Source organism: Melozone crissalis, unplaced genomic scaffold, assembly GCF_028551555.1.
Source record: "Melozone crissalis strain CALT ecotype California unplaced genomic scaffold, PUWL_Pcris_2 ptg000039l_1, whole genome shotgun sequence".
NCBI lineage: Eukaryota > Metazoa > Chordata > Aves > Passeriformes > Passerellidae > Melozone > Melozone crissalis.
The window spans coordinates 1,717,602-1,743,735 of NW_026535817.1; the positions used below are offsets into that span (position 1 = coordinate 1,717,602).

At 50.6% G+C, this 26,134-nt stretch overlaps 1 protein-coding gene across 3 annotated transcripts in view; it reads right to left on the reverse strand.

The window, feature by feature from the left end:
* Window positions 1-2,561: 2,561 nt before the first annotated feature.
* SEPTIN11 (septin 11) overlaps window positions 2,562-26,134 on the reverse strand; it is a 43,648-nt gene continuing 20,075 nt past the window's right edge. For 2 of the 3 annotated variants that reach the window (XM_054283868.1, XM_054283866.1), the window contains exons 2-10: window positions 22,997-23,111; window positions 20,774-20,969; window positions 19,594-19,780; window positions 17,772-17,933; window positions 16,067-16,163; window positions 14,974-15,142; window positions 11,620-11,752; window positions 11,026-11,213; window positions 7,468-7,898 (exon numbers count right to left, since the gene is read on the reverse strand). In XM_054283868.1, the coding sequence (XP_054139843.1) occupies window positions 7,883-7,898; window positions 11,026-11,213; window positions 11,620-11,752; window positions 14,974-15,142; window positions 16,067-16,163; window positions 17,772-17,933; window positions 19,594-19,780; window positions 20,774-20,969; window positions 22,997-23,111 (1,263 nt within the window). In that variant the 3' untranslated portion in view covers window positions 7,468-7,882. Of the gene's footprint in view, window positions 4,127-7,467; window positions 7,899-11,025; window positions 11,214-11,619; window positions 11,753-14,973; window positions 15,143-16,066; window positions 16,164-17,771; window positions 17,934-19,593; window positions 19,781-20,773; window positions 20,970-22,996; window positions 23,112-26,134 lie in introns of those variants that run through there. The other variant, XM_054283867.1, reaches the window with a different exon arrangement.

The window sequence follows — 26,134 nt, forward strand, 5'->3', positions numbered from 1 at the left end:
CCGCAGTTCCGGCTTTGGCCCTCTGGTGCTCCTCACTCCAGGCTGAGTGCCTGGCTGGGACACTGCTCCATGTCCCTGTCCTGGAGCTCCTCCTGGTCCTGCTCCCTGCCTTCCAAGGTGCCACCTTACTGCAGCAATCCACCGTGATACCTTCCCTTGGGTCTGGCTTCTTCCTGCCATGGCTCAAAAATTCCCCCTCAAGCCCACATTTCTCAGTAGGGTGTGTGTCTTCCTTCCCTTCCAGCCCTTCCTGCCATCCTTACAGAATTTTCAGTCCCTGACCTTCTCATCCCACGGCTCAGTTTCCCAAAGCCAGGCTGCTGAGCAGGCTCAAGGTGTCACAAGCACATCCCCAAGTAAAGCACAATGCAGCCCAGTTCTGGGCTCCCTGCTTCCAGCTCATGGCACGTTACACATCTTTCCCAGTTAAGTGACACTGGCATCTCCTCGCCACGCTCTTTGCAGCCCAGGGAGAGGAGCTGGCATGAGGGTGGGAGCAGGGAGCCCGTGCCAGCTGGCAGGGGCCTGGCTGGAACAGCAAGGAGGGGAGCTGGGCCTCGAGATATTTGGGTGCCTCTGGGGCAGTTTGCTGTCCCAGGTGTGCGGCAGCCATGGCTGTGTGTCACTCTGGGAAGGTAAATGTGTCCTTATCACTGTTTCCCACTCCCAAAGCCACAGGACAGGAGCAGGTCATGCAGTGCCCCAGCTCGTGCCAGCCTGGAGGGCAGAGCTCTGCCTTCCAAAACACATCCAATTAACAGCATCACTGTGGCTCTCCCAAAACTGCCCCAAACCATTCCTGGCCTCCTTGTGCTGCCTGACGCCGGCCAAGCCACAGTGCTGACTTGGCCAGCGCAGGGAAGCAGGACTCAAGTGTCCCTGGCTGCTGAGGCAGCTTTCCCTCTCCCCAGTCCCAAACACAGCATGCCCCAGCCCCAGTGGGCTGCAGAGACAGACACGTTTTATTTCCTTGGTGCTGTGCACAAACCCTGACCCTGGTCCAGATGAGCCATCTCTGCAGTGTCCTGCTGTCCTGGCACAGGCCCTGGATGCTTGGCGTGTCCCTGGCTGTGGCACCTGACAGCATCTCCTTGTTTTTGCTCTTCCCTGGAGCAGGTGCAGAAGCTGCCCCCTCCAGCCTCACCACCTTCAACGGCAGGCTGGCTGCTATGCTGCTCCCACTGCTGGAGCACAGGCCTGCACTGGAGCACTGCCAGGGCTCCTTGTTTCCCACAGGAAAACATTCCCTCATGCCCTTCACTCCTCACATTCGTGACCTTCCCACAAAGCTCACAGCACCCCAGTGCTTCATGTCATGGAGCAGCCCAAGATGCCAACACGGGGTCTGCACCCCAGGAGCAGCAGAGCAGTGCAGGCCAGGAGCCCAGCATCTCCCACCAGAGCAGTGGGATAAAAGCCACTGCATTCCCAAACCCGAGCACTTGCTCAGTGCCCCAAGCCCAGGCAGCTCCCCCGGCACAGCAGCCACTCCCCACCAGAGCACTGCTGCGCGTTCCCAAGCCTGCAGCTGCCATCCCGGCTCACCCTCACACACGGTGCTGCTGCCCCCAGCACCCCTGAAGGATTTGCCCTCCAGACATGAGAGCATGGATCCTCTGCAGCAGCACACAAGGGTTAACCACAAAGCAAAACTTTTCAACTTCAGAGAGTTGCAAAGTTGAGGGAGTGGATGAAGTGGCTTTCCCAGCTCTGCTGGGGGACATTTGGCGACAAATAACCTCCCCGAGCCGCCCCCTCCCCTCGCTGACACCTCCTCCCCAGGAGCTGCAGCCATGCAGGAAGCAAATGAAGGTCACGTCCCAGCCCTTGTCCCAGCCCTGCGTGTGGGAAAGCACCCACTAGCCTCTGGCAGCTCCGCCCCTCGTTCCACAGACACCGCTGGCAGCGTCTGTGCCTTCCGCTCCCTTCCCTCTTCCCTCCGCCCTGTATCCACCACCAACGGAGTGGGACCGATTTCCTTCTGCACATGTTCTCCCTGAATCTGCCCTTCAAAAACCCTCAACCAACCCCAAAACCTTCTGCTGACACCGTCCACCTCAACAACCTGGGGCAAAAAAAAGCCCGGAAGTTTAGTACCTGCTCGGTAAGAAAGCTACTCCGTGTTTTGAGCCCATTCCCTTCGAGCTGAGTTCAGTTTGTGAGGGTTTGGTGAGCGGCAGCTCGACACGCACCGCCATGGAGCTTTGGAACAGTCACAAATAAATTTGGGCTGCAGGGGACCTCTAGAGGCCATGTGCTGCCACCTCCAGCTCGCAGCACGGCTGGATCGTCCCTCACCTCTGCCTTCCGCTCTCCAAAGGGGGCTCCTAACCTGGCACGCTGCTGCTCCATCCCAATTCCCTTTAGTGCCCTTCTCTAACCCCGCTATGTCCTCCCGCAGACACGAGCGCCAGAGCTGCCAGCAGGACTCAAGGCACCAGCACAGCACAACTCTACAGAGCTGCAAAATAAAGGCAGTCCGTGCGAGTACTGGCATCCAGGGAGTGCCATAACTTTTTGGTAGGGATGGTGGCCCAGGGCACACAGGGATCCCATCCTGCAAGTGGTGCTTCCCAGTTAAGACAAACACCCACAGAGTTCTGCAGAGCAAGGCAGGGACAGACACAGCCAAGGTTTAATCCAGCAATGGCCTCAACCCTGCTTTGTACTCAGTTAAAGCTGAATTAAACAGGTTTCTAACCTGGCTATCTGGTGGGAGGCACTGGGTACCACCTGCCTCGAGAGCAGGGCAGGCTCTGGTTTTGGTATCACTGCAAGTCCTGTCCCAAGCTACACTTGTGCAAATATTGACAGCCCTTCAGGCTGGGCAACAACCAGCAAGTCCAGCTACGTACCAGGGTACAGCACACACAGGGCCAACACTCAATAACCTTTCTGAGTGCATCTATAAAGCCACTTCTTTGGTTGCAGAGGTTTCCAGGACAAGCAGGGAGCTGACCCTTGTCACTGAAGGGTGCTGCAAAACACTGTTCTTGTGAAAAAAAAAAACCCCAGCAGATTTCAGCAGAGCCCCTCAGCAGCTGGCATGTCACACACTGAGTGCCAGAGGCCAAACCTAGACCAACTCAGGGCAGCTTTACTTTGGCAGGCTAAAGGAAGGGAAGTCCTTGATTAAGGTTCACAGATGCAAAGAACAAATCACTAGTATTCGGTTCAAAATCAAAGTGCATCACTCTACACAAACCAACATCCCAAGAGGCTTGGGCTGCCTCCTTCCCTCCATCCCAAACCAGCTGGAGGTCACTACACACATTTACAGGTTTTGTTTTTACCTTCAAGCAATCCTTTGGCATTTGTCAAACTTTTCAGCTGAGTTCACTTCCAAAGTAAACAAGATAGAAATTTTAACAACTTGCCCACATTCAGGACTGTTAAAAAAATAATCACTAATTAGGCTTCATGAAAACAAAATGAAGCCCTGGATCTGCGTGCGAGCCAGTGCAGCTCGGCTGTACAAAACCAGACTCCCGCTCTGCCCACAGCGAGGCACAGCCAGAAAATAAGGCCTTGACTGTCCAGGACAGGCTCCATCAGTGCCACAGGACGGGACATCCACCGTCACACAGTGACACACTGAGAACATCACAGGTCTATGGAGACATTTCCAGCCATGCCAGAGGAGCACAGGACGCCCTTGAGATGAAGTTGTGGTATCCAAAGCAGCCAGGCTTGAGGCAGAAATGAAATCCTCCAGCTATGCACACTCACCCCCCAGTCTGTCATTGTGTGTGTCACCAGCAGCGTGTGCACGCTATGGCAGAAGAAAGCGGGAGGGAGGCAAAAAAATCCAACTAACCCAGAGCAAGGAGGCACAGCGCGGCCGAGCTCCCTCCGGCGGCCGTTCCCTCCGGCACTGCTGCGAGCCTGGACGCTGTCGGAGGCGCGCCGGAGCGGGCACATCCCGCACAGACACACAGCACAGCACACCCTCAGACGCACGGGTGGGAACAAAGGGGGAAGGAGAGGAGGGCAGACGTGATGGAAGAATGAGGTGGCTCTTCTCCTGGCAGGGGTGCCCGGATCCGCAGCTCTTCCAGTGCCCTACGGTCCACTGGGAGAGAGGGTGCGGGGGCTTTGGCAAGGTGACGGTTACATAAAGAAGAAGCTACAGAAAAAAAGAGAAAAACAGAAGAGAAAAGAAACAGAGGTTCAGAATTGAAATGAAAAAGTGAGGGTGGAACAAAGGAGGAACAACATTTTTAATATCAGTCACGGGGGAGGGAATGTACTGGACAGGTGTCACACACATCAACTCTGGCCCGAGCTCCCTGGGACGCCAGCTGGGGTGGGGAGCAGGCTCATGACCACCACAAGAAGCGACTGACAAACAGCAGCACGAACCTACAGAGGCACCTCAGAGGCACAGAATAACCTGCTGGGGAGGCAGAAGCTGACAGGTGACCCTCCTGTCACCCCGCCACAGAACGGCAACAGCAAATGTCACAGAGGCCACGCAAAGACCAAAGCTTTGGGTAAAAATGTATTTCCTCTCCCCACTTCAAGTGTTGGCACTATGTGGATCTGCAGCCTGAAGCATATACAAGAAATAACTGAGCTTATGCTAGAAGGTTATTATTCCATCTGTAATTCAAAAACTGAAATATTTTAACATCAAATAAAGTGACAATATCTAACAGATGCATACATATCATTTGCATTAACACTGTATGTAGGTTACACAATTGTTTAGTTACAAACATGGGTTATTTTCCAATAGCAAGGTAATAAAGTCCTACATCTATGGTTTAAGGCAATCAGGATATTAAAAATACAAGATTTCTACTGCTGTTCACAGCTTTGTTTCCCATTAATTAAAAAACCCTTCATATTTGTAGAGCTCTGTGCTGGCACACGCTGGTGAGAGCACCACGGATCTCACACCCTGCACATGCAGCCCAGGCCCGGGGAGAAGGGACACAGAAGGGGACTGGAGTCACACGGACACAGCTGAGGTGGTCACACACAAAAAGACACTTCCATCTGCACTGGGAGGGGTTGGGAGAAGCAGAGAGAGCTGCCTGCAGAACCATGGGCCCTGTTTAACATGGATGTCCTTCCAGGGAGACACGCAGCTCCCTGCTGGGATTTCCAGCTGTCAGAAGCACGTGGAGGGGTGACAGGAGTGGCAGCTCTCCAGCTGGAGAGGAGCCTGGCGTGGGTGCCAGCGCCTGCTTTCCCCTGCGGCTCCTGCAGCGCCACAGGAGATGCATCTCAAGAGGATGCATTTCACAACCATGAGCTCCAAGGGCACCTTCCTACTCACTGCCCCCCCTGCAAGGAACAATGTCGTCCCCAGAACGTTCTGAGGGAGCAAACCCTTAATCCATCTCCTCCTCTCCCACTGCCTGCCAGACCCACGTGTGCCCCCTCTCTATAGAGCAGCCACAGCCCCTCACAGAGACCTGGACTGTCTTTGCTTTTCCATTCTGGGGGTTTGCTTCATGCCCTGGGAACATCCCCATCCCAGAAAAAGCACGTTTCAGTGGGCTGTCCTGCTCCTCTGTGTTAGCCTAAGGACTGAAATCCACCTTGTGAGGAACGTGCAGTTTTAGAGGGGCGTTAACCACCCCGCTTGCAAGTGAGTGACTTGGAGCATCTCCCAGAAAAGCACAGCTGCTCTCCCATCAGGAGCGAGGCAGGAAGGGTCAGTCTCTTCCTGCTGTACTTACATGCAGAGGCGAAAGCACATCCAGCCAGACCTGAGTCTATCATTCACTCCATGCACATCAGGGGCTACTGGGAAAAAAGGCACAGGGAAAGGAAAAGCAACAAGAGCAGCAGGAACAAGCTAAACATGGCCCAGAGGGTTTCAAGATGGGGAAAAAAGTAGTTTCCATCTCCTTTGGCAAAAAAACCAAAACAGTACCTTTGACATCTTCAAGTTTGTGGTTTATTCCCAGTTTCTCCAACACAGCTGGTTTTCTGCTGGAGAAAAACTCAACCAAAAAGACACTAATGCACTTGGCCACAGCTTTCTGTCAAAAAGGAAAAGCTCAGCTCAGCTGATTTCCCCTGCTAAACATCCCTTGAAGGGCTGTTAAATGAAGCAGGAGAAATAAATGTTAAAATTAAGTTTTCTACTTGGCACAAAACACTGGTAATTAAAAAGATGACATGCATAGAGGCAGCTGAAGCAAAGCATATTGCCACGAGCACTCGGTGATGGGCATGTGATGTGACTGTAAAAAACTCATGCAAACAACTCAAACTTCTTCCTTCATAACTCAAGATTTTAAAGCTGGGTTTGCCAGAAGCCACAAGAACCAGAATTTCATTTTTCCAATTAACCCTGCAGCAAACCTATTTAACCTGATGAAAAGTGCATAGTTGGCAACTCCAGGAGGGGAAAAAAACCAAACCCAAACAATAACAACAAAAGAATAATAATTTTAAAAACTACTTTTAAAAAAATCTAAAAAAAGAAAAAAATTATACATATTTTTTAAAAGGATAAAAAGGTTAACTGCTTTATTTCCAGCTTATTTATCAATTTTTGCTGTCTACCAAGACATGGTTCATAGATATTCTCTTCCTAAAGCCATGTTTAAGCAGTGAGGGTTAAAAAGCAGGACAACCCATAAGCTGACCTCCAAGCACTTCCCAATCCAACACCTGAGGAAAAGTGATTAAAAGAAGCGAGAAGTCTGCCTTTTCTTTTCTCCCCAGAGAAATTCCATCCAGAAGCAGGCAAACAGCTGCAGTGGGAGACTCAGGTAGGAAGAGTTTTGTGTTAGAAGGGTTTAAAGAAGGCTTTAAAGAGACTGCCTAGCTAGGAAGTGCTGGCTGTGCACTGGCAGAGGAAGAAATCCAGGAGTCACAGGGTAAGCACGGCTTGCCACTCCTTGGGAAGGAAGGGAATGACACTGTCTGCAAGCAATGGCATGGAAAAAACACTTGAAACAGCCCCATTTCCACTGTGTGCTGGCCAGAGAGCAGGGCCTGGCTTATCCTACAGCTCCTTGGCATGTCCTAGGAACACCTGAATGCGACATTATTCCTGCTGCAGGAGGGCTGGGGGGCAGCACAGAGACCGTGTCCAGGCACCTTCTCTCCCTTGACCTGGAACTGTGGGTCCCACGTGCACCTGGAAGTTCCAAGAGGATGCTGAAGGCTCTATCTTCCCCCTGCCCAGGCATTTGATTCCATGAGGGCTGCTAAGCCTTGTTAAGATCCTGCCCCTTGGAAAGCAGGCAGGATTTTAAGGGAGGCTCCAAAGGTTTGAGGCAATGGAGCAGGGGGAGCAGTGCTGGGAATGGTCGCTCCCCAAGGCTGGAAACCAGGCCAGGGCAGACAGCACGGAACAGGAGCTACACAAATTATCATGCAAATGTCACAGCATGCAGGGTCAGTTACACTGGGTTATCTGCACACACCCCCCTCCCTCTGCCCCCTGGGACTGGGGCTGCTCAACACATCAGCCCCTCAAGGAACACATCAGCCCCTCCAGCTCCAGCCACGGCCTGGGCTGGCTGGGACATTCCTGAATCACTCACTCCCTGGGGATCTCACAGCACAGCCAGCAGCACTGAGGGCACCTGAGCCAGCCAACACCTGAGCTGCTGACAGCCAACTCTGACTCTTGGTTCAGACTGGGGGCCAAAAGTAATTTACTGCTGATGGTTTTGGTGAGAAAAATGCACGGTGTCATCATGGTTACCTTGTCCCTCCACCCACCCCTGAACTTCCACTCACACAGAGTCCTGCACCCAATCCCTCTTCCTTCTTGTTCCCACTATGTTATTAGATGAGTTAATAGTTATTCATGTTAAAAAATGGAAAAAAATATAAAAAGAAAACAGATGGCAGAGACACATTACTGCAAAAGCAGGTGAATGCAGGAACATCCTTGGCTCGACAGGCTTTATGTGAAGCTTGCACTGCAAGTTAAAAAAACAGAACAAAAAACAAAAAAGTTAGCACTAATTGAACTCAAAATGCAAAAAAAATAAAGAAAGCCAGGAGAGCCAACACCAGCAACTCGCTCCGGTGGGTGGGCATGCAGATGGATTATGGAATTACAAAGAAATTCAACCTCAAGGCTGGGCTCTACTCTGGCCTATGACAAGCAAAAGTAAAAAGAAAAACTGCAGACACAGAAGTACTGACCAACCAACCCTGTAAGCTGGCCCAGGTGACTGCCTGTCACCACAGAGCTGGGTGGCTTTGGGGCTCATTTGTTCCCAGCTGGGACACGGGTGCAGGGGGCCAGCTCGGGGTACTTGCCATGGACATCCTAGCAGGATAGCTCAGGTATCTCACACCTGGACACCAGGAGGTCTCCAAGCACTTGGGCTTTCACAGTCAGCTCAGATCCTTCAGGCACCACCAAACCCCTCTTTTTACAGGGTGTTGGGCCAGGCCCTGACAGGGGTGTTGTAGCTCACAGACTGCTTTGGGACTAGCACGGTCCCTGATGGCCAGACCAGGCACATTGGACTGGAAACTTAAGTGGAAAGGAACTGGGGAAAAGAAAAAAAGGTTTTACACTTGGCTTTCAGAGGCAGCTTTTAATAACTGGAGACAGAAGCCAAGCAGATGGTCCTGGCTCCTGGGGGGCTGCGGATGAGCAGCAACAACGGCACATGTTGAGGCATGTGGCCATCCAGCCTGCAGCAGGCCAGCACCAGAAGGCTGCTTGCCTCTCCCACTGGCTCTGCTGCCAGGAGCTCTCTCCAGACTGGTCAGGTTGGAAGCACAGTCCCCTGCAGCAGGGGCTCAGCCCCACGCCCAGGCAAGTGCCAGAGTCTGCTCTGCAGCCACCCCTTTGGTGCCTGAGGGACACAGGGGTGCTGTCCCCAAACACTGCTGCTGTCAGGCCACAGCCCCAAACTTTTTAGATAAAAAGAGTACAAGCTAGAGAATTTTTGGAGGAATAGTCTGGAAATCAAGAAGGCTGAGCTTTCCCTCATGGAGTCAGGCCAGCAGCAGATTTCACCCTGAGCGTTCCCTCCAGCATGCACACCACAGTGGGAAGTCTCTCTTGCCTAAATCAGAGAAATCCAATCCCACCTTGAGAAAAATCAAGCATTCCCATTAATTACTTTGTGGGGAGGCTGTAAGGGTCAGGCATGGCAAGGCTTTCCTCTGGCAACTGCACAAGAAGCACCACAGGCCATGGCAGCAGAGAGAGAGGTTGGAAGCCTTAACTACACAAACTGCAGCTCCACATTAGAGTGCAAGGAGAAACCGAAAGCCTTCAGAAAACCAAGGCAAGCTACAAGGCAGGAGCATCAGCATTTCCCTTGAAAGCCTCTGTTAGTAACTCTGACACTAGAGAACACCTGCAGCAGGTACAGCACCTGGCGTGGAGCGACACAAAGGACACACTAAAACACGGGCATGTTCCTCGAGGCTGGATTTCTGTGAACGCAGCAGCAAAGCAGAATCTGTGTTTGTCACGGTCCCAGGGAACAGCCCTGTCTCACCCATGAGGCTGGAACCAAACAGGAGCTCACACTGACCACCCAAAGGGACAGAACTCCCCAGGCCATTCTGTACTGCACTGGTCCTACAGCTGAGAGACGAAAAAATCTGACTGCACAGTTCTTAAAAACACTAGGCTAACTCTGAGAGATAAGGAAAAGGGTCTTCAAAACTTTCTATTTTCCTTAGGGAATACATCACCATGTCTGAGATCTCAGGTGAGAGAAGATGAGTGTCCCAGCTATCTGCAGCAGGGGGTTTCAGCACGCCTGGGCCTTAGCTGCCGCCACTGGCCCGTTCCAGTGCTCAGCCCGACACCCCTGGCTCTGGTCTGTAAGGATTTCTCCCCGAGCAGAGTGTGCAGCAGGCAGCACTCCACAGATCCTGGCAGGGCCCAGGGCCATGTCCTCAGGCAGCAGCGAGCAGCACGGCTCCATAGGAGCTACATCAATTGACAGCAGCCGAGGAAGCAGCCCCAGCCCTGCCCACCTGCCCGGGCACAGAACCAGAGACAGGGCCATGCAGCGAGGGTGCAAGCTGTGAAACGCCAGCACAGCTGCTGCACAGCTGCTGCCACACAGCTCAGGCCAGGCTGCAGCTCCCAGGCTGGCACGGGAGACACAAGGGTCTGAGGCACAGCCCTGCTGGCACTTGGCTCTGCCAGGGGTGACACCACCCCTGTTGCTCTAAGGAACACCCCATTCTCTCCTGGGCAGTGAAAGCAGCGTGGAACTGTCATTTTTGTGTGTGGGTTAACCAAGTGTTTTCCAATGAGATTTGCTGCATCCCCAGCCTTCCCAATGGCAGTACCAACTAAGCATCCTTAGCACGGGTGACTCATTAAGGACTTGCATGAGCACCCTCTTACTAGGAATGGAAAAAGCCAGGGGAGGGCAAAGGATCACACTCCTAGGACACAAATATAAAATAGTAAAAAACAGTGCCATGATCTTGACTAAAAGGTAAAGGTTTCTTAGCTTATTATGTCCACTTGATACAACCACAAACGCTATTTAACTGCAATTACAGTACCGTAGTAGTTTGTTTTTCTAAAAAAATACAAAACCAAAGCTTCTTGTCTTTAAAGCAAGCTTCCAAGTCATCACTTTTGGCACTAGCATTCCCCATGTAAAAATAACATGGTGGTTTTGGTTTCTAATTTACTTCTACTTACAACTACAACCTTAAGGAATGGGAACTGGAGACTACCGGTGAAAGAAAGGACGAGTAGCAACTCCCTTAATACTTCTGGCTCAGGCAGATAAATCTGAGTCCAGAACATCCCATAGTTCCAGAAGATGCTGAACAGATCACAAATCAAAACTCCACCATCCAATTGCTCTCCCACACCAGTCAGACTTGAAGATAAAATTTGAAGGTACTCTTCTAGAGAAAAATTAAGATCATGTCCCTGGCCCACCCTTTAGAAAAAAAAATATTTTATTTGATCAGGCTGAGAAAAGGCCTGTTTCCAGTCTGGTAATGGGGAAAAGCAAATACAGACATGCAGCAAGAAAGAAAAAAACAACCTCCCAAAATTTATAACAAACCCTACAAAGGGTGTGGGTGACAACCGCTTACTTTTTCTTGTCCTTGTCTTTCTTGGTTTGTTGAGAACCTGCCTGCTGAGCCTGTGACTGTAATAGCTGAGCAGCTGCCTTCTTCTTTTGAAAGTTGTTCAGCTCTTCCTCAAGTTCCTTCTTTTTGTCTTCCACCTTTTTCTTCTCTTCTTGGTGAGTCCTCTTTAGATGGTCAAACTTTTCGTGAAGCTGCCGGGACAGAGACAATGAGAATTGGCTGGGAAGAGAGGAAGGAATGTTCCACCCTGATTTATGATGCCCCAGGTGTTCCTGCTGGCACTGAGGCCTCCCTGCACTGCCTGCAGGCCATCAGCCTGTCCCCAGACTGCCTGACTCGTGAGAAAAGCCCTGCAGGTAACACTCCCTGGCACTCGAGAGAGCAGGAATTCCCATAGCAGCAGCACCTCCATATTGCATCCCTCAGTGCTTGGTACCTTGGTACTCTATCAGGTTAGTGCCGAACAAGGGGACTCGGGCACTGAGGGCTGTACTCTTGTCTGCCCCTCTGCAGCAGCACAAGGCCTGGGGAGCAGCTTCCTGCCCCAGCAGGACATGTTCTCTAACAGCCCTGCCCTCACAGTTACAATATACTCACATCCTTCTCTGCTTCCTTCAACTCTGCTTCCTTCTCCTTCACTCGCATGACAAACATCTGCCTCATTTCGTCCTCCTTCTTCTGGAGTTCGCCCAGGAATTCATTCCTCTTTGCTTCATAAGTCTCTTGGAGACTGTTAAAAGCACACAAAACCCAGTCAGAACAGTGTTTCAAGCACAGCCAGGAGCTTCCAGCCCTCGGAGACCTCAGCACTTAGGCTGTCGTGTCGCAAACCACGGCATCAGCCCCGTGAAAGCCATCGCAGCTTGCTAGGTGGCAGCAGTGGGAGGCGAACGGAAAGGAGGAGCTGAGCTCCCTGCGCAGCGTCCCGCGCATCACTCAGCAGGCAGGGCGGCTGTCCTGCAAGAGAAGCAGCCTCTACACAAGTGCCTGCGGCAATCCCCGATGCCCACGGGGCCGGCGATCCCTCGGAGCCACACCGCCTCCCTTCTCCCTGTGTTTGTGCCAAGTGTGCGTTCCAAATGCAAGGTTTGTGTAGCAGACCCGGGAGAAATCTGCCCCTTTGTAGCTCATTAGGCACGACGCTGACACAGAGCAGAATTCATTTTCACTACTCATTGCTAATAGAGTCACATCAGGAGCTTGATTTAGATAACACCATCCTGGGAGACGTCCCTTTCTCCTTTGGCCTTTGCAAACCATCAGCAGCCTTCCTACTCCAAATAACCACATGACTGGATTCCTTCATTCCCTCTCCACTCCTTGGCATTCCTTCATTTCCCCAGCACTGAGATAGGCAGTGAAGATTTGGGACATGAAATACGTTGTCCATGTACCTCTGAGATTTTTAAAGCCTCTTAGGAACTCTGGATGCCAAATTCCTCTTTTGTTTTATTCCTTAAATGGATTTGGATAGCACAGCCATAATGATAGTGTAGGAATGATAACTATTTCCCCCAAGAGGCTTTTCTGAAAAAGCATTTTTAAAATGAAAACTCTACTGAAGTCACACAGACACGTTGCATCCATGTGCCTAAGGAACACATTAACTCTTGGGCCAGTGGAACATCCAACTTCCAACAAAGTTAAGCTTTTACTTTTCCTAGCGGTGTCGGGGGGTTTGATGGCTTTTTAATTGGTTGGGGTTTTTTTAGGGGATGCAATATTGAGCTGGGGAACACAACTTGTCAGATTATCTCAAGCCTTGTATTTAACTCTGCTAATTAATAGGCACTTCAGTTACCTCCTAAAATACCCTCCAGACAGGATGCCCAGAGCTGTTCTGGCACAGCACTGGCCGCCCCAGAGAAATCACACCATTCCACATGACCACACCAGCTTCCTACACATGGAAGCAAAAATACTGATTCTAAAAACTACAAAAACCCTTTCGTGGGAGAGCAGGGCAAGAGCTATCTTTGGATTTTTAGCTACATGCAGAACCAGACCTCTCACAGAATACAGTCTTCAGGAGACTCAGAACAAAACCTCGCTAAAATTCAGTGCTGGATTTAATGCTCTGACTGTGGACACTGAAACTTCAATTCCTTGTGAAGGATGTGGCAAAGCCCGAGGGCAGGTGAGCCTTTGCTGCTCAGTGAGCACAAACTGAATCTGCAATTAGTGCCACGCTGTCCTAGGGAGCAGCAGAGCCTCAGAGAGTGAAACAGAAAGCTCTGCACACAGCTCGTGGGATCGTGGACTGCAAACCACTCCTTCCAAAGCTCACTTCCAGAAACACCATGCTGGGTGATGGGCAAGCAGGAAAAGCCTGGCAGGAGTGAGAGGGGCAGGGGCTTCCTGTTAAATTGTCCCAGGTTCAAAGCTTCATTCTCTGCTGCAGTGACTCTGACTTCCAGACGAGCCAAGTTCTCAGAGAAACAGGCCTGGCAACTCCCAGGCTGCATGTGAAAAAAACAATTACAGCCCTAAGGAATAACAGTCCAAACCAACTGGGATCCCTGCTGCTTCTCACAGGCAAAGATGACAAGGGAATTGGCTTTTAAGTACACAACCATATGAACCTAAACTACAAGAGTAACTTGATTTCCCAACACGCCCCCACACACTGAAGGATGCCCTGGCAAATAATATTATTTGAAAAAGGAGTATTTTGAAAAGCTCAACCAGAGCAGCAAAGAATTCAGCCCACAACAGACAGAGGACAGCAGAATGGTCTCTGTGCAAAGAGACCTCATTTCATGGGGCTGATGCCTGTTGGGATCCTGGGGCTCCCTCCTGACCTCTTGCAGCCTGGCTAAGCAATGTGGGGGTCTCAGACATCAGCAGTGCCCCTTTCCCACACCTCACAGAAGCTCCTACACAGCACCAAGGCTTTGCTGAGACCTCCTGCCTGGCTCCCCCTGAGATTTGCCAAAGGCTCCCTGCTCCTGGCTGATGCAAGCTGGCTGAAGGGCAGCAGTTCCTGTGGCTCCTGGGGCCAAGATGCAGGGAAAAGCATCCTTTTGATCCCTGAGCTCAGAGAGAATGTCTCCCTCATTTCAGATATACATCAGCCTCGGCCAAACAGCTTGGGATCATAGGTTTTGTTTGTTTATTGGAGGGAAAAGGCACCCAGAGTGAGCTGCTCTGAACTAGCACGTACCAGATGGAGAAATTCTGTACGTTTTCATTTCCTTTCTACTTATAGCTTGGTCAAAAGAGGCCTCGTGTACAGGAAGCAATGGAAATTCCTCAGATTCCTCCAAAGGAAGGGCTGAGCCCATCTTAAGCCATTGCTCTCCAGAAAGGAAATCCAATAAAGCTTCACACTTGGGCTTAGTAACAGAACTGGGCTTGACTGATTCCAGCCAGGTTTCTGCTGCAGAAGAAGTGCAGCTGCATCAACTCAGTAAGTCAGAAACAAGACCCCAAACCAATGCCAGCCCCTGACACACATGTGTGTTACAGGGGCAAGCCCCCACCGGTGCACTGGAATTCTGACTGCCTTCCCCAGGAGGCAGAGAGGACATGGAACACTGTGAGGGAGGGGGTGCAATTACTGGGGAAAAGCTGGGGAGGAATGGGAAACAGGAAATGAAGGGAGAAAACAAACACTCCCTCCCAAATTCCCACACAGCTGCTGTCCCTGGCTAATGGCTTGGGCTGCAGACCAATAAAGCTGTCTGACAGAATGAACTATGTGTTCAGTAATCAGCCAAACCTCAGGCATGAGACCGTGGCACCCTCTTCACAGCTCACCTTGGGCCAGCTGTGAGGAGCTCCAGGAGGGTCAAAAGATCATTTACCTCAGGATGTCCCCAGAGCATGGGCCACCTTGCTATCGCACAGACATGGCTGCACTTTTCTTAATTCAGAATTTCAGGCAGCCATGAGCAGCAGCACAGCAAGCAGACTGCAGAGCACAGCAGTGCCTATGTTGCACATCCCTACCTGAAAGGTTTGCTGTCTGGATCTGTGTCCTTGAAGCCCATCTCTTCCAGCTTGCAGCGCCTGTACAGCTCGTAGTGCCGGGTGTGCGTCTGCTCCCGCAAGTCCTCCATGTTCACCCGGATCAGCATCTCCCGCAGCTTCACAAAGTCACAATGGTTTTCATTTTCCACTGCAAAAACGACACAATATCCACAGGGAGAACATGAAACCCGGGAGCTGGGCTCCCCCCTTCCCTGGATCTGGGCCCCAGTGCAGCAAACCTCAGAGCACAGCTCCGAGTCAGCCCGCACCAAAAGGCCCTGCTGAACTGGGGCTGAAGCCATCCCACGCCAGCACGGGCCTGAGCTCAAGGCCTGCGCTGGATTTGCACGATCTGTGCATTGCCCATCTGTCACAGGGCTCCCACCTTCCCACCCATTTTGGCACCAGCAAGGTGATGATCTGTTTGCTTACAGGATTTCACTTCCCACCCAAACCCACTCAAAATCCCAGCACTCATAGGGGCTTGCAGAGGCCAAGTTTAAACTCAATCTCCAGCTATCTGGTCCTAGTCTTCTGGGAACAGCAAGAACCCAGAAGGATACAGGTCAAGTCCAAGACCTCCCAGATACATCAGCTTCTTTCCTAACCGTTTTTCCCAGTACCATCCTCTGGTAAACACAGTGTAAGTCTCTGAAGCTGCTTCAGGGGCAGCTGGTATTACTGAGAAACCAGAGAGTTTTACAGAACTGCAGTGTGAATGCTCCCCTGCAGCTTCCTGGGCCATTCTCCAATGGGATACGCAACTGAAGCCACAAGGAGACCATCACCATCTCAATTCTGTACTTCTCAGTGCTAGCTGGAAAGCAAGGATCAGCTCTGGATTTTTGGCAGTTTCAGTAAAGCCTGGGCTGCAAACAGTGTCCTGGCCAAACTCTGCCCTCCTGCAGGAAGGAGCTTTTGGCTTCATGTCCCGATGCCCATGCTCAGATCTAAGCTGTGCTCTCTCAGATTTTGGTAAGGGCCATCCAGTGATGGAAGTAACAGAACTGGTTATTCTTGGAACAGAAGGGGACAGGATGAGAAGGCCTGGTTCGTGCCCTTGGTAACGTACCCTGCACAACACCCCAGGGGTACTGCCTGGCTTTCGCCATCTTGTTGCCAATCTTCACTTCCTCAGTGCTGCCAACCACGGCAAAAGGAAGGTGGACCTACAAAAGGAAAGGGACAATGAGGTCGGGGATTTCCTTTGCTGCCTTGCCAGAGATTGTTTCTCAAGAAAGCTGTTTACTGGGGCAGCTCTGCTAAATTTAAGTTGTTTAAACGCCTTTGCAATTTGTCTGGTTCCAGGAAGAGCAACAGGACAATCTGGATGAGAAACCTGATCAGACTTAAAGCCCAAAATTCTGAGGTTGTAAAAACACGAGATACGTACATTGTTTTCCATTTAATTACAAAGCACTACTGTCTTAAGCACAGAACAAGTCTTACAAACTGGAACTGAATTTGAACACTGAGAAAAAAGAATCGTGAAACAATAAAAAAGAAAATGCACTAGATCTTCTCAAGGAAGGCAAAATTCAGGGGGATTTTGCTGCTACAAAGAACTGCTAATGCTTCCTCTTACAGAGGGCAAAGCTGTGAGCAAGGGGAAGAGCGGAGCTGACCCAGCCCTGGCTGACACATCTGAGTCATGGAGCTCTGCTCCGTCCAGGTCTCTCTGTGGGTGTGGTGGCAGCAATCTGGGATCTACTCCCAGAAGTGCGGCTGCTGCCAGGAGGGAGCTCGCCTCAGCTGCCAGCCCAGCCCAGCCCAGTGGAAAACTCTCCCTGCCTTAACAGCAGCCAAAGGGGCTGGGTGCAAGCTCTGGGAGCAGGAGCTGTATCAGCTAAGCTGTGGTCACAGCCTGGGTGGGAAGGGAAGATGCCAGGGCAGTGGAGATGGGATTATCTGGCAAAGGGGTTTAACAGCAGCCAGGCTGCACCTGAGGAAGGCAGAGCTCTGCACCAATGCACGCTGGTAGAGCCACATGCCTTCTCTGTGCCAGCTTCTCCCTGCTCAAAACAGCAAGAGAGGCAATAGAGAGCTTTGGAGAGGGTCTAACATTCAGCTGGACGAGATAATTGCCCATCTACAAGCCCTTGAGCAGCAAAACTCACAGCAGCCTTCAAATAGCAAAGAAATAGCTTAATCTGAGTGCACTTGTTTAAAGACTGGCACATCCTCTTGGGGCCAATCAACACCTCACTGAGCAACCCTGAGCTCAGATTCTTCCCTTTGCACCCTGAGTCAGGCCCTTGGCAAAGAGTTGCTTTCCGTGGTAACCCCCACTAAAATGTTAGGTCCAGTCTAGCCCTTAGTGCCCTCCCACCCGGTGTCTAGAGGCAGGGGAGGAGGTAACAGCCAGAGCCACTGATGGGCTCTGGAGAGCTGGAACATCAGTGCCGGTGCTCCCAGCGGAAACCGAAACAAAGGCGGCAGTGAATGAATCACCCCCACGAAGCAGCCAGTGGTCGTTTGGGACAGGAAAGCCAAACCTCAGCTCTCTGCCCTGACCACACTGAGGCCCTGCCTCCCATCCTCTTCCTTTCCAGAGACGGGAATACTGCAACAGGGGAAGGATGTGAGAACTGCAATGGGGGAGAAGTGTTTGTCACACAAGGAAACGTATCAGACCAGGTACTGCCAGCCCCCAAAAGCCTTCTGGCCAGGCTGATGTCTGTGCTTAAATTCCAGTTTTGAAGCCAAGCAAGACCCAGCAGGGCCATCAAGGACAGGGCCAGGCGAGGCAAGGGCAGGCACCCCCCCGGATAACATACACTCATGGTGGCATTGATCTCAGCCACTGTCTCCTCATCGGTGGGGAACTGGTAGATCTGGACGCCGTTGCTGACCAGCTCGCTCATGATTTTGCTCTTGAACTTGTGCAACTCGTTCTTTGCGATAGTGTCGGCCTTGGCAATGATGGGGATGATGTTCACCTGCAAGACAGGACAGCACAGGTTGTGTCTCTGGGAGAGGACAGAGCAGAATACCCAGTGACAGCCCTGAAGTGGCACCAGCCAGCATCCCCAGCAGATGAACTTCCCTGGGGCTGCTGCTGCCAGCAGCACCACCTCAGGCAGGATTTCCAGGCAGCAGTGATGGCCTTAGAAAGAAGTCAAATGCAATTTGGCAGCATGCTATTTCCTGTCCTGTCATACTCCCCTCCTCATCTGAATTGGCTGGACAGGAAATGTTGTCATAGATTATTATGAGCTGCTCCAAAAAAAAAAGAGAAAGGAAATGACCATCTCTGCACATCCCCTGGTACTGCAGCTGGCTGGATTTCAGCTGGAGCCACGCTCAGACAACAGCCTGTCGCAGACCCCCACTAGGGGAATGTCACCACGGACACCGGAGGGGCAGCAGAGCTGCTGTCACCCCACAGGAGGTGGAAGCAGATGGTACCTATCCAGCCCTGGGACACACAGGACAGGGGCTGGCAGTAACACAGGCACACTTCCCCCACCTGTGTGCCCTCATGTGCCCCTGGACACTGCTGCACTGCAGGACCAGGGATCACTCCTCCCTGCACAGCTCTGAGATGAAAGATGAGTTACTGCCTCTCTTCCCTAGGCAGGCTGTTGGCAAGGATAAAGATCCTGCCTTCTCTCCCTTTCTCCTCCCTTCAGAGGGACAGTTTCTGCTTTTGATCTTGCAGGTTTGCTTTTCCCTGCAACAGCAGACAGAAATTGTACTGAGGATAACAGTAATATCGACCTATATGGAGGGATCTTAACTACAGTACTTAAAAATCCTCTTCTATTACATCACTTAATTCTGTTTGGAGCTATTAAATCCCCCTTGACCAAAAAGATAGATCAGGAATGTCAATTAGCTCACTTGGGATAAATCTCCATAACCTTATTTTCAGTTGAAGAAGGCAAGGAACTTTCTCCCTCACCACATAAAATCCAATCAAGTGGCCTCTCTAGGAAACAAAGAACCGCTGTCAACATTGATGTCCTGCAGAATCAGGATCCAATGAGGTGCACAGTGGACTGTTTTAAATTGCTTAATCATGATGGAAAGGAGCACAGAGAAGCTCAGTTTAGCTACTCAGGCTCTACATTTGTACCTCAGTTATTTTTCCTAGAAGAGGGGCAATCTCATTTGAACCATGATTTAAACCAAGCCCATGAGGGCACCTGGAAAAGCAGATGCCAACTAACATATTTATTCAGATTCTTGTCTATGACTTTACAGCTAGAACACCACTATGTTTGCCATAGCAGATCACATCACCGTTTTTGTCTAGCTGGATGAGGTCAGAGCAAGCAGACACAGCACCTCCATTTGTTTTTAACTGACTAGAAAGACAACCTCAACTGTCCTTATTGACTTTAAAGATGAGCTGGGGAGCACATGGCCAAGCTCCCCACCCAAGGTAGAGCTGAAAAAGAGTAGGAGCCCAAACTCTCAATAAATCTGTGCAGCATGTGAAGCAGAATAATGACCCATTGCAGCAGCTTGCCCCAGGTACACCTCTCACACTTTCTGCCTGCAGTTCTCCACTGCTAAACCCAGACACGATTTTCCTGAGCAGATGGCAAGATAATGAAAGCACCACAGGGCCGTGGTGACCCAGGCAGCCAGTACCTTACTGTCAAGCTTCTTCATGGTGACCAGGTCCAGGGACTTGAGCGAGTGCCCGGTGGGAGCGATGAAGTAGAGGCAGGCGTGGATCCGCGTGTCGTGGTAGTTGAACAGGGAGCGCTTGATCTTCAGCTCTTCCTGCAGGTAGGCTTCGAACTGGGCATCGATGTATTCCACTATGGGCTTGTAGCTGGGGAGAGAAGGCACAGAGCAAAGCAGGGAATTAGAGCTGGAACCACACAGGACTCTGATGGACACTCAGGAGCTCTGTATGGCACGGGACAAGCACTGCTTTAGGATACTCCCCACCAACCTACAGTCCCTCCTTCACAAGGGTGTGTTTCCACTTGGTGCACAGGCAAAGCACAACAGATATGACAGCCCTCAATTTCAGGTGCATGGAAACCACACAAGACTGCTAACGTGAAGAACAATGCCTTTGGCAGTCCAATTCAAGTCTGAGCTGCTGCTCTGCCAATCTCACTGAAAATCATCTAACAAAAACACTTAAACATGAATACATGACCTACCCCCTAGCTTGTCCAAAATCTCATAATCTTAAAAGAGGGAAGGAAGAGTCACAAGATAAGAGGGACTTGTCAGGAACTAAAGCCTATGAGCAAAACTCAGAAGACAACTGCATCATTCATGGACATTGGTGGGTCCATTTTGTTGGAGAAAAGGCAGTTCATGCAGCGTAACATGTCCTTATTCAAATTAACTGTGCTTCTGGAAAGAAAATTGTTCCATGTGTTCCCCCTCCACCAAGGGCAGCCTCATGGGCATCACTAGGTGGGTTTGTAAAATGACTGCCTCTCTGGTTTCCTGGCTTATGGAAATTCTGTCTCTGACCATGAGACACCAAAAACCTCAGAGACGTGTGCAAAGAAAGCAGTAAGGCCTCACATCGGGAAAAATGTTAAAGAAAACCCCGCAAAAAAAGCAGCGCAAAGGAGGACTGGGAAGACTCAACCTGGAGGACAGAACGAATCACACCCACCACAGCTGTATATGCCAGGACACAGCAAGAGAACAAAAGCTCTTCCTAAGCCCTGCTGCCCACCGTTCTCTCCATAGGGTTAGGCAGGAGCAGCAGCTGGGAATGGGAAACACCCCCAGAACCTGCTGCCCACCTCAGAGGGCACCAGCAGGGGGATTTGTGTCCCAGCAGAGCTCAGATTACCTGTCATCCTTGTTGATCTGATCACCAAAGCCCACGGTGTCCACGATGGTCAGCTTGAGGCGCACGTTGCTCTCCTGGAGCTCATAACTGCGCGCTTTCAACCTGACGCCGGGCTCGTTGTGCGTGGCGGGCTCGCTCTCGAACTTGGTGTTGAACAGCGTGTCCATCAGCGTCGACTTGCCAATGCCAGTTTCACCTGAGCACACAGAAGTGACACAAGTGTCAGGACAGGGCCTCCCTCGCCTCTTTCTCTGGCACGTTCCCCAGGTTAAGGAGTTATTCCACTTGGGCAGCAGCAGAATTAGGCTACATGCACATCGCTAAGCAAGATAATCCCTGCGGGAACAGATGTTGTCAGAGACAGTCCCCATCCTGACCACTGCCCCAGGACTGACCCAGGAACTTTCTTAATGGTAGCAAGTTGCCAATTCTCTCAACTCCACACCTGATTCCCTCATTTTGTTTCAGCCTTTTTCGGGCAGTTTTGTTGTCTCAAGAAGATCATCCAATACCCATAGTGCAACTTAAGACAATAAAAATCTGAATAATAAAAATATCCAGAGTTCTTAAGAAAAAGGCATACTGGTTAAATACCAACTTTTAAAACTATTACAGTTTCACTAATCCCCAGTGCAATTAGCAACATGGATGAAAGCATTAGCCTAAATCCCATTTTTCAGTCAAAACTGTTTGTTTAGCAATTACACTCTCAAGCAGCTATTGCTACCCATGCTGTGAGCAGGGGTGGGCTGAGGCAACTCACACAGAGAGCCAAGTCCTAAACTGATGGTACAGACTGCCTGTGGCTGAAACTGTGAATTACAGGGAGCTCCGGATGTGAACTGCTGTGTTCTATGCCAGATAGGCTCTGCAGCATTTCACATCCCAATTAGAAGTCTCACATTACAACACTGAATTTAATTGTGTCCTCTCTCAAATCACAATTTTAAACAGTAATTTTTTTTCAAGGCTGAGATTTCTGTTCCTTGGCCAACTGCAGCAGTTTGTGTGGAACGTTAATATGGGGGTGAAAATCGGTGGATGGTCACATTTCACAAGGAAAAAAAGAGGTGGATCAAATTGCTAATGGAGACATATTATGCCACGCTAAGAAAGGCATATTTACTTCAAGAGAGAAAGGCAATTAATTTATGCCATTTTGATCAAAGAGCTGCCTGCTAATCAGGCTGTTCCCTGCTGGATTGAAATGGTTTCATGCTGCTATGAGAGTCACGTGAGGGCTGGGAGCTTGAGTGCGCACAAGCGCAACTACTCTCTTATCTCTGCCTTTCACACACAGAGCTACAGAGAGGAGTCAAGTTTGCTAGATTTCTTTTCAGGCAGCTCACAGAAATTCTCAATTTGCTGTAGAAAAATCACAGTCAGAGGGTTGTGGGGTTTTTCCAGCTAATTAATGTAACTAATTAGAAGGGACAATACTCCCCTCTTGGAAGCTTGAATGAACAATGAATGGAAAGATGATGTTTGCAGCCTGCACTGCCAAGCTAAGAGAAAAACCCAGCAGTTTTGTCTCTTTACAGAACCAGATTCTGGGTTCACTGACAAGCCAAAGCTGGCTTGGCTCACACCTCCCTGGGGCTGAGCAATGGATTTCCAGCTGTGGAGCAGCCACAGCGTACCAAGACAGCAGCTACCTCCCTACAGCCAAGAGAAGATGCTGCCTCCTTGTATTTCACCCTCTGAACAATTTGGGAAAAGTAACTCAGGCTATTAAACCAACTTCCACATTAAATACAGCAGAGGACAGGTGACAAGCTTTGTTCTCCAGTACATCATTTGGCGACTAAAAATGGCATCGTTTCCAAGTGGAGAAACTAAGAATGTAAGGATACAGGCAAACCCTGGAAGGGAAGGAATGCAATTTGGTGAGAAACAGCCTCCACACCCAATCCAGAGAAAAGCAGATTTAAGTGAGTATCCTTTTAAAAATACATTTAGTTCCCAAGTTCAGTTTCCTTACAGGCAGCCTTTGGGGAAAGCAGAACCACTGGATGATCAGAGGGATAGATTTTAACAGCTAGCACTTGCCATGCTCTGACTCAGGGGACAGGGCAGAGAAAGGGCAAAGAGGAACACTCCATTTCACCATGGAGCAGCTCTGGGAAGACAAGCACAGTCTGCAGGGGCTCAGCCCTGCCCTGGGCAGGGGGAAAAGGTGTGAGTGTGGGGCTGTGGCCCCTGAGGGCCCAGCAGGTGACCTACCCACACACAGGATGTTGAAGCAGAAGCCCTGTGACGTTGACTTGTTGACCAGCTGGTCTGGGAGGCTGTCGAAGCCCACGTGGCCGGACAGGGACAGGTTCCTGAGGTCATCGTTCTGTAAGAGCCAGGAGAAAAGCAGAAAAGCATTCAGCGGGGTTGCAACACCCCTGGCAGGGAACAGGCCCTGTCAGAACTGCATTAAGGACATAGAGGCTTTTGGGACACAGGATCTGTGTCTTGGGTGTCCCTCCCAAACACATTCTCCTTTTACTTCTATCCATCTCTGCTGTGGGGCTCAGGAACTAAAACATCCCCAAACCAAACACCACCACACTGGTTCTCCGTGCTTATCGCCAATAAACCATGATTCTTTACCCCAAGATTATTTTGGCAGACACCTGGAAAAGAGAGTGGAACACAGAGCTGTGAGCTGACCAGTTCCTGTTCAGCTGGTGAAGCAGCTGAGGCTGCCTCCTTCGTGTCCACTGCACAGCTACACAGCAGAAATCAGCCAACCTTCCACTTCAGAACTTCCCCAGCAGCATGGGAAACTCCCTAAACTTCCCAGTGAGGCTGGCTCCCTCAAGAAGCACACTGAGGAGTGACACAGGTTGTGATATGGCCCTGCTTGCAGCTCCAAAAGCTATTCCTGACAGACACCTGTGTAGGCGAGCTGAGAGCCAAGGTGGTGCTTTGCTTGGCTCAGTGTGCCAAAGGCAAGGAGCAGCTCTCCCACGTGCTCTGTCCTCCCAGGACTACAAGGGAAATGCCAACATTCTTGGCCTTTTCCTGCAACCCTTCAGCATGGCCACAGCAGGACACAGCTCAGATAGCAACTGTGCCACCAGAGCCAGCTAAAATTCTTTCCAGCTTTTCCAGGCTTTGACAGGACTGGAATAAAATGAGCATGCTGCTCTGCCATGCCTTGGTTTACAAATAACCCGATCTGACACGAGGTGAGGAAGCAGGGCACCGTTCCCAGTGTTTCCTGTGTGACCTACAGAGACCCTGGTGCCGCCTGTGCACATCCTCAGCAGGAAAAGAAGCCAGGCCAGGCAGCCCAGAGGTGCCAGTCACCCCTCATGACCCGCTCTCCTCCTCGGGGCTTGAGCTGACAACATCCAACACCTCAAAGCTGCTCTGTGGAGGGCAAGGGAGCAGCACAAAGCTTGCAGAAGGGAGGTTTGACACAACCCCCAGTTTGTGTTTGGGTCCTTCCCACAGCAGCTGTATGGCAATCCACAGAGAGGCTTGGAAAAGCAACCAGACCCAGATACCTCCTTCCCTGGCAAGTCACGGTTATGCCAAGGTCCCCACTAAAACAAGCAAGCAAAAAAAAACCCCACCAACTTGGTAGACCTGGAGCAGTTCTGCTGTTATTTCACAACATTTTTCTCCTAAAGTTAGTTGTCCTTAATTTGGAACCTTTCTCCAAACCCAAACCTTTCCAATGGAGTCACTCCCCAAGGCCACAATAAATTACAGTCGTGGGCAGCCTCAGACTGGTTTAAAGACGCTGGCAAGCTCCAGCTTCTTTCCACAAAGTGGGTTTTGGACCAGACATAGACAACTCTTTGGTTGTTAAGAATCAAAAGCAGAGGAGGACTTCCCACTCTCTGCAAAATTGCTGAGCAGCTCCACTTCCCTCCTCAGAACACAATGGACCAGGCACCAACTGCAGGGAGAAATTAGTTACGTTTGGGTTGAGTGTCATGAAAATAAACTCAGACCTAAGGAAATACCAAAACTCCCTGAGTAAAGTGACATGTCCAAGTGAAAATGCCTCAGTCTGCGCCAGGAGTCTGGGCAAAGGGATCCTCTCTGCCATGCTGGCACACAGAGCCTGGCACCTGTGCGAGACACCTGAGCCTTCCCTCAGCATCCCAACCAGGCTTGTCCACAGCTAAATGCCAATTTACCAGCCTGCTCACCTCCATCCCTCTGTAAGCTGGGAACTACACACCAGCACCACACCACAGAAGCTTAAGGTGATTAAGAGATGCTGTCTCCTTCTCTCAGGCTGGGTAAAGGATAACCACCCAGAAAGACCATCACCTCATTCACCCCCAGCAGGGATTTCCCTGGGAAAGGTCTTGGGATTGATGTATTACATGAATGGGTTAAAGTAAATATTTGTAACATTAGTATTTCTAAAAAAATTGGTGGGCTTGGGTTTATGATCAAGTGAAGGGAGTGCAGAGCAGATTCCAAAAGCAAAAAGTGCCCATGACTCACAGGCTTCACACAAAGTGGTGGGTGTTGAACATCCCTCAGCACAGCACCAGTATCTCTTTCCCTGACATATTTTGGGAAAGCAAGTACTGCCTCATCATCAGTTGCTCAGCAGGAACAGGAGTTAGACTCATCCCTTGCATCTGTGTCAGTTATTTTTGCTGCAGACCTTCTCCGGTTTATTCCCCTCCCCTTGCTTTTTTTTTTCATCTGCAAGTGGCAAACATCAACAACGGAATAAACAAAAACTAACTCTGCACTTTGCAATGCCAAGTATTTTTCTCAGGCTGTGCTGCACAACAGGAGACAGGAGTAGCCTGATATCTGCTCAAAACATCAAAACACTGGTGAAAAGATCCGAGGCCTGAGGCACAGGCAGAGATGAAACACAAACCCCAGCATTCACCTCCCTCAGTGTTCCCAGGATGCAGCGCATCTCCCTGAGCAAAGCAGACACAGAAAATAGCTGCAGTGCTGCACAAGGCCCACAGATACACATTCTGGAGGAGGCAGGAGAGCCAAAGAAATTACATTTCTAGATCTCTCCTCCACACACAAACAGAACCAGTTCTGCAGCAGGCAGATGCCCTTGGAAAGCTGACACATTTTTGGGGGAGCTGCAGGCTGTGTCTCCCCAGAGAAAAGAGGTGCACACACTGCACAACCACTTCCCACTGCAGCCAGGCCTCTGCTCCTGCTTTCACCCCTTCAAGAGGATATAGCTTCATCCACAAGGAAAGGAAGCCTCTGCTGGAGAGCAACAAGCCTGATTGCTCAGGGTATCAGCAGCAGAGCAGGCAAGTGATTCACACTTTCGGTCTGGCAGAGCAGAAGTGTTGTAACAACAAGGGGATGCTCAGTCAGAGGGCCCTGCCTCTCCAGCTGTGAACTGCCATGACAAGCTCC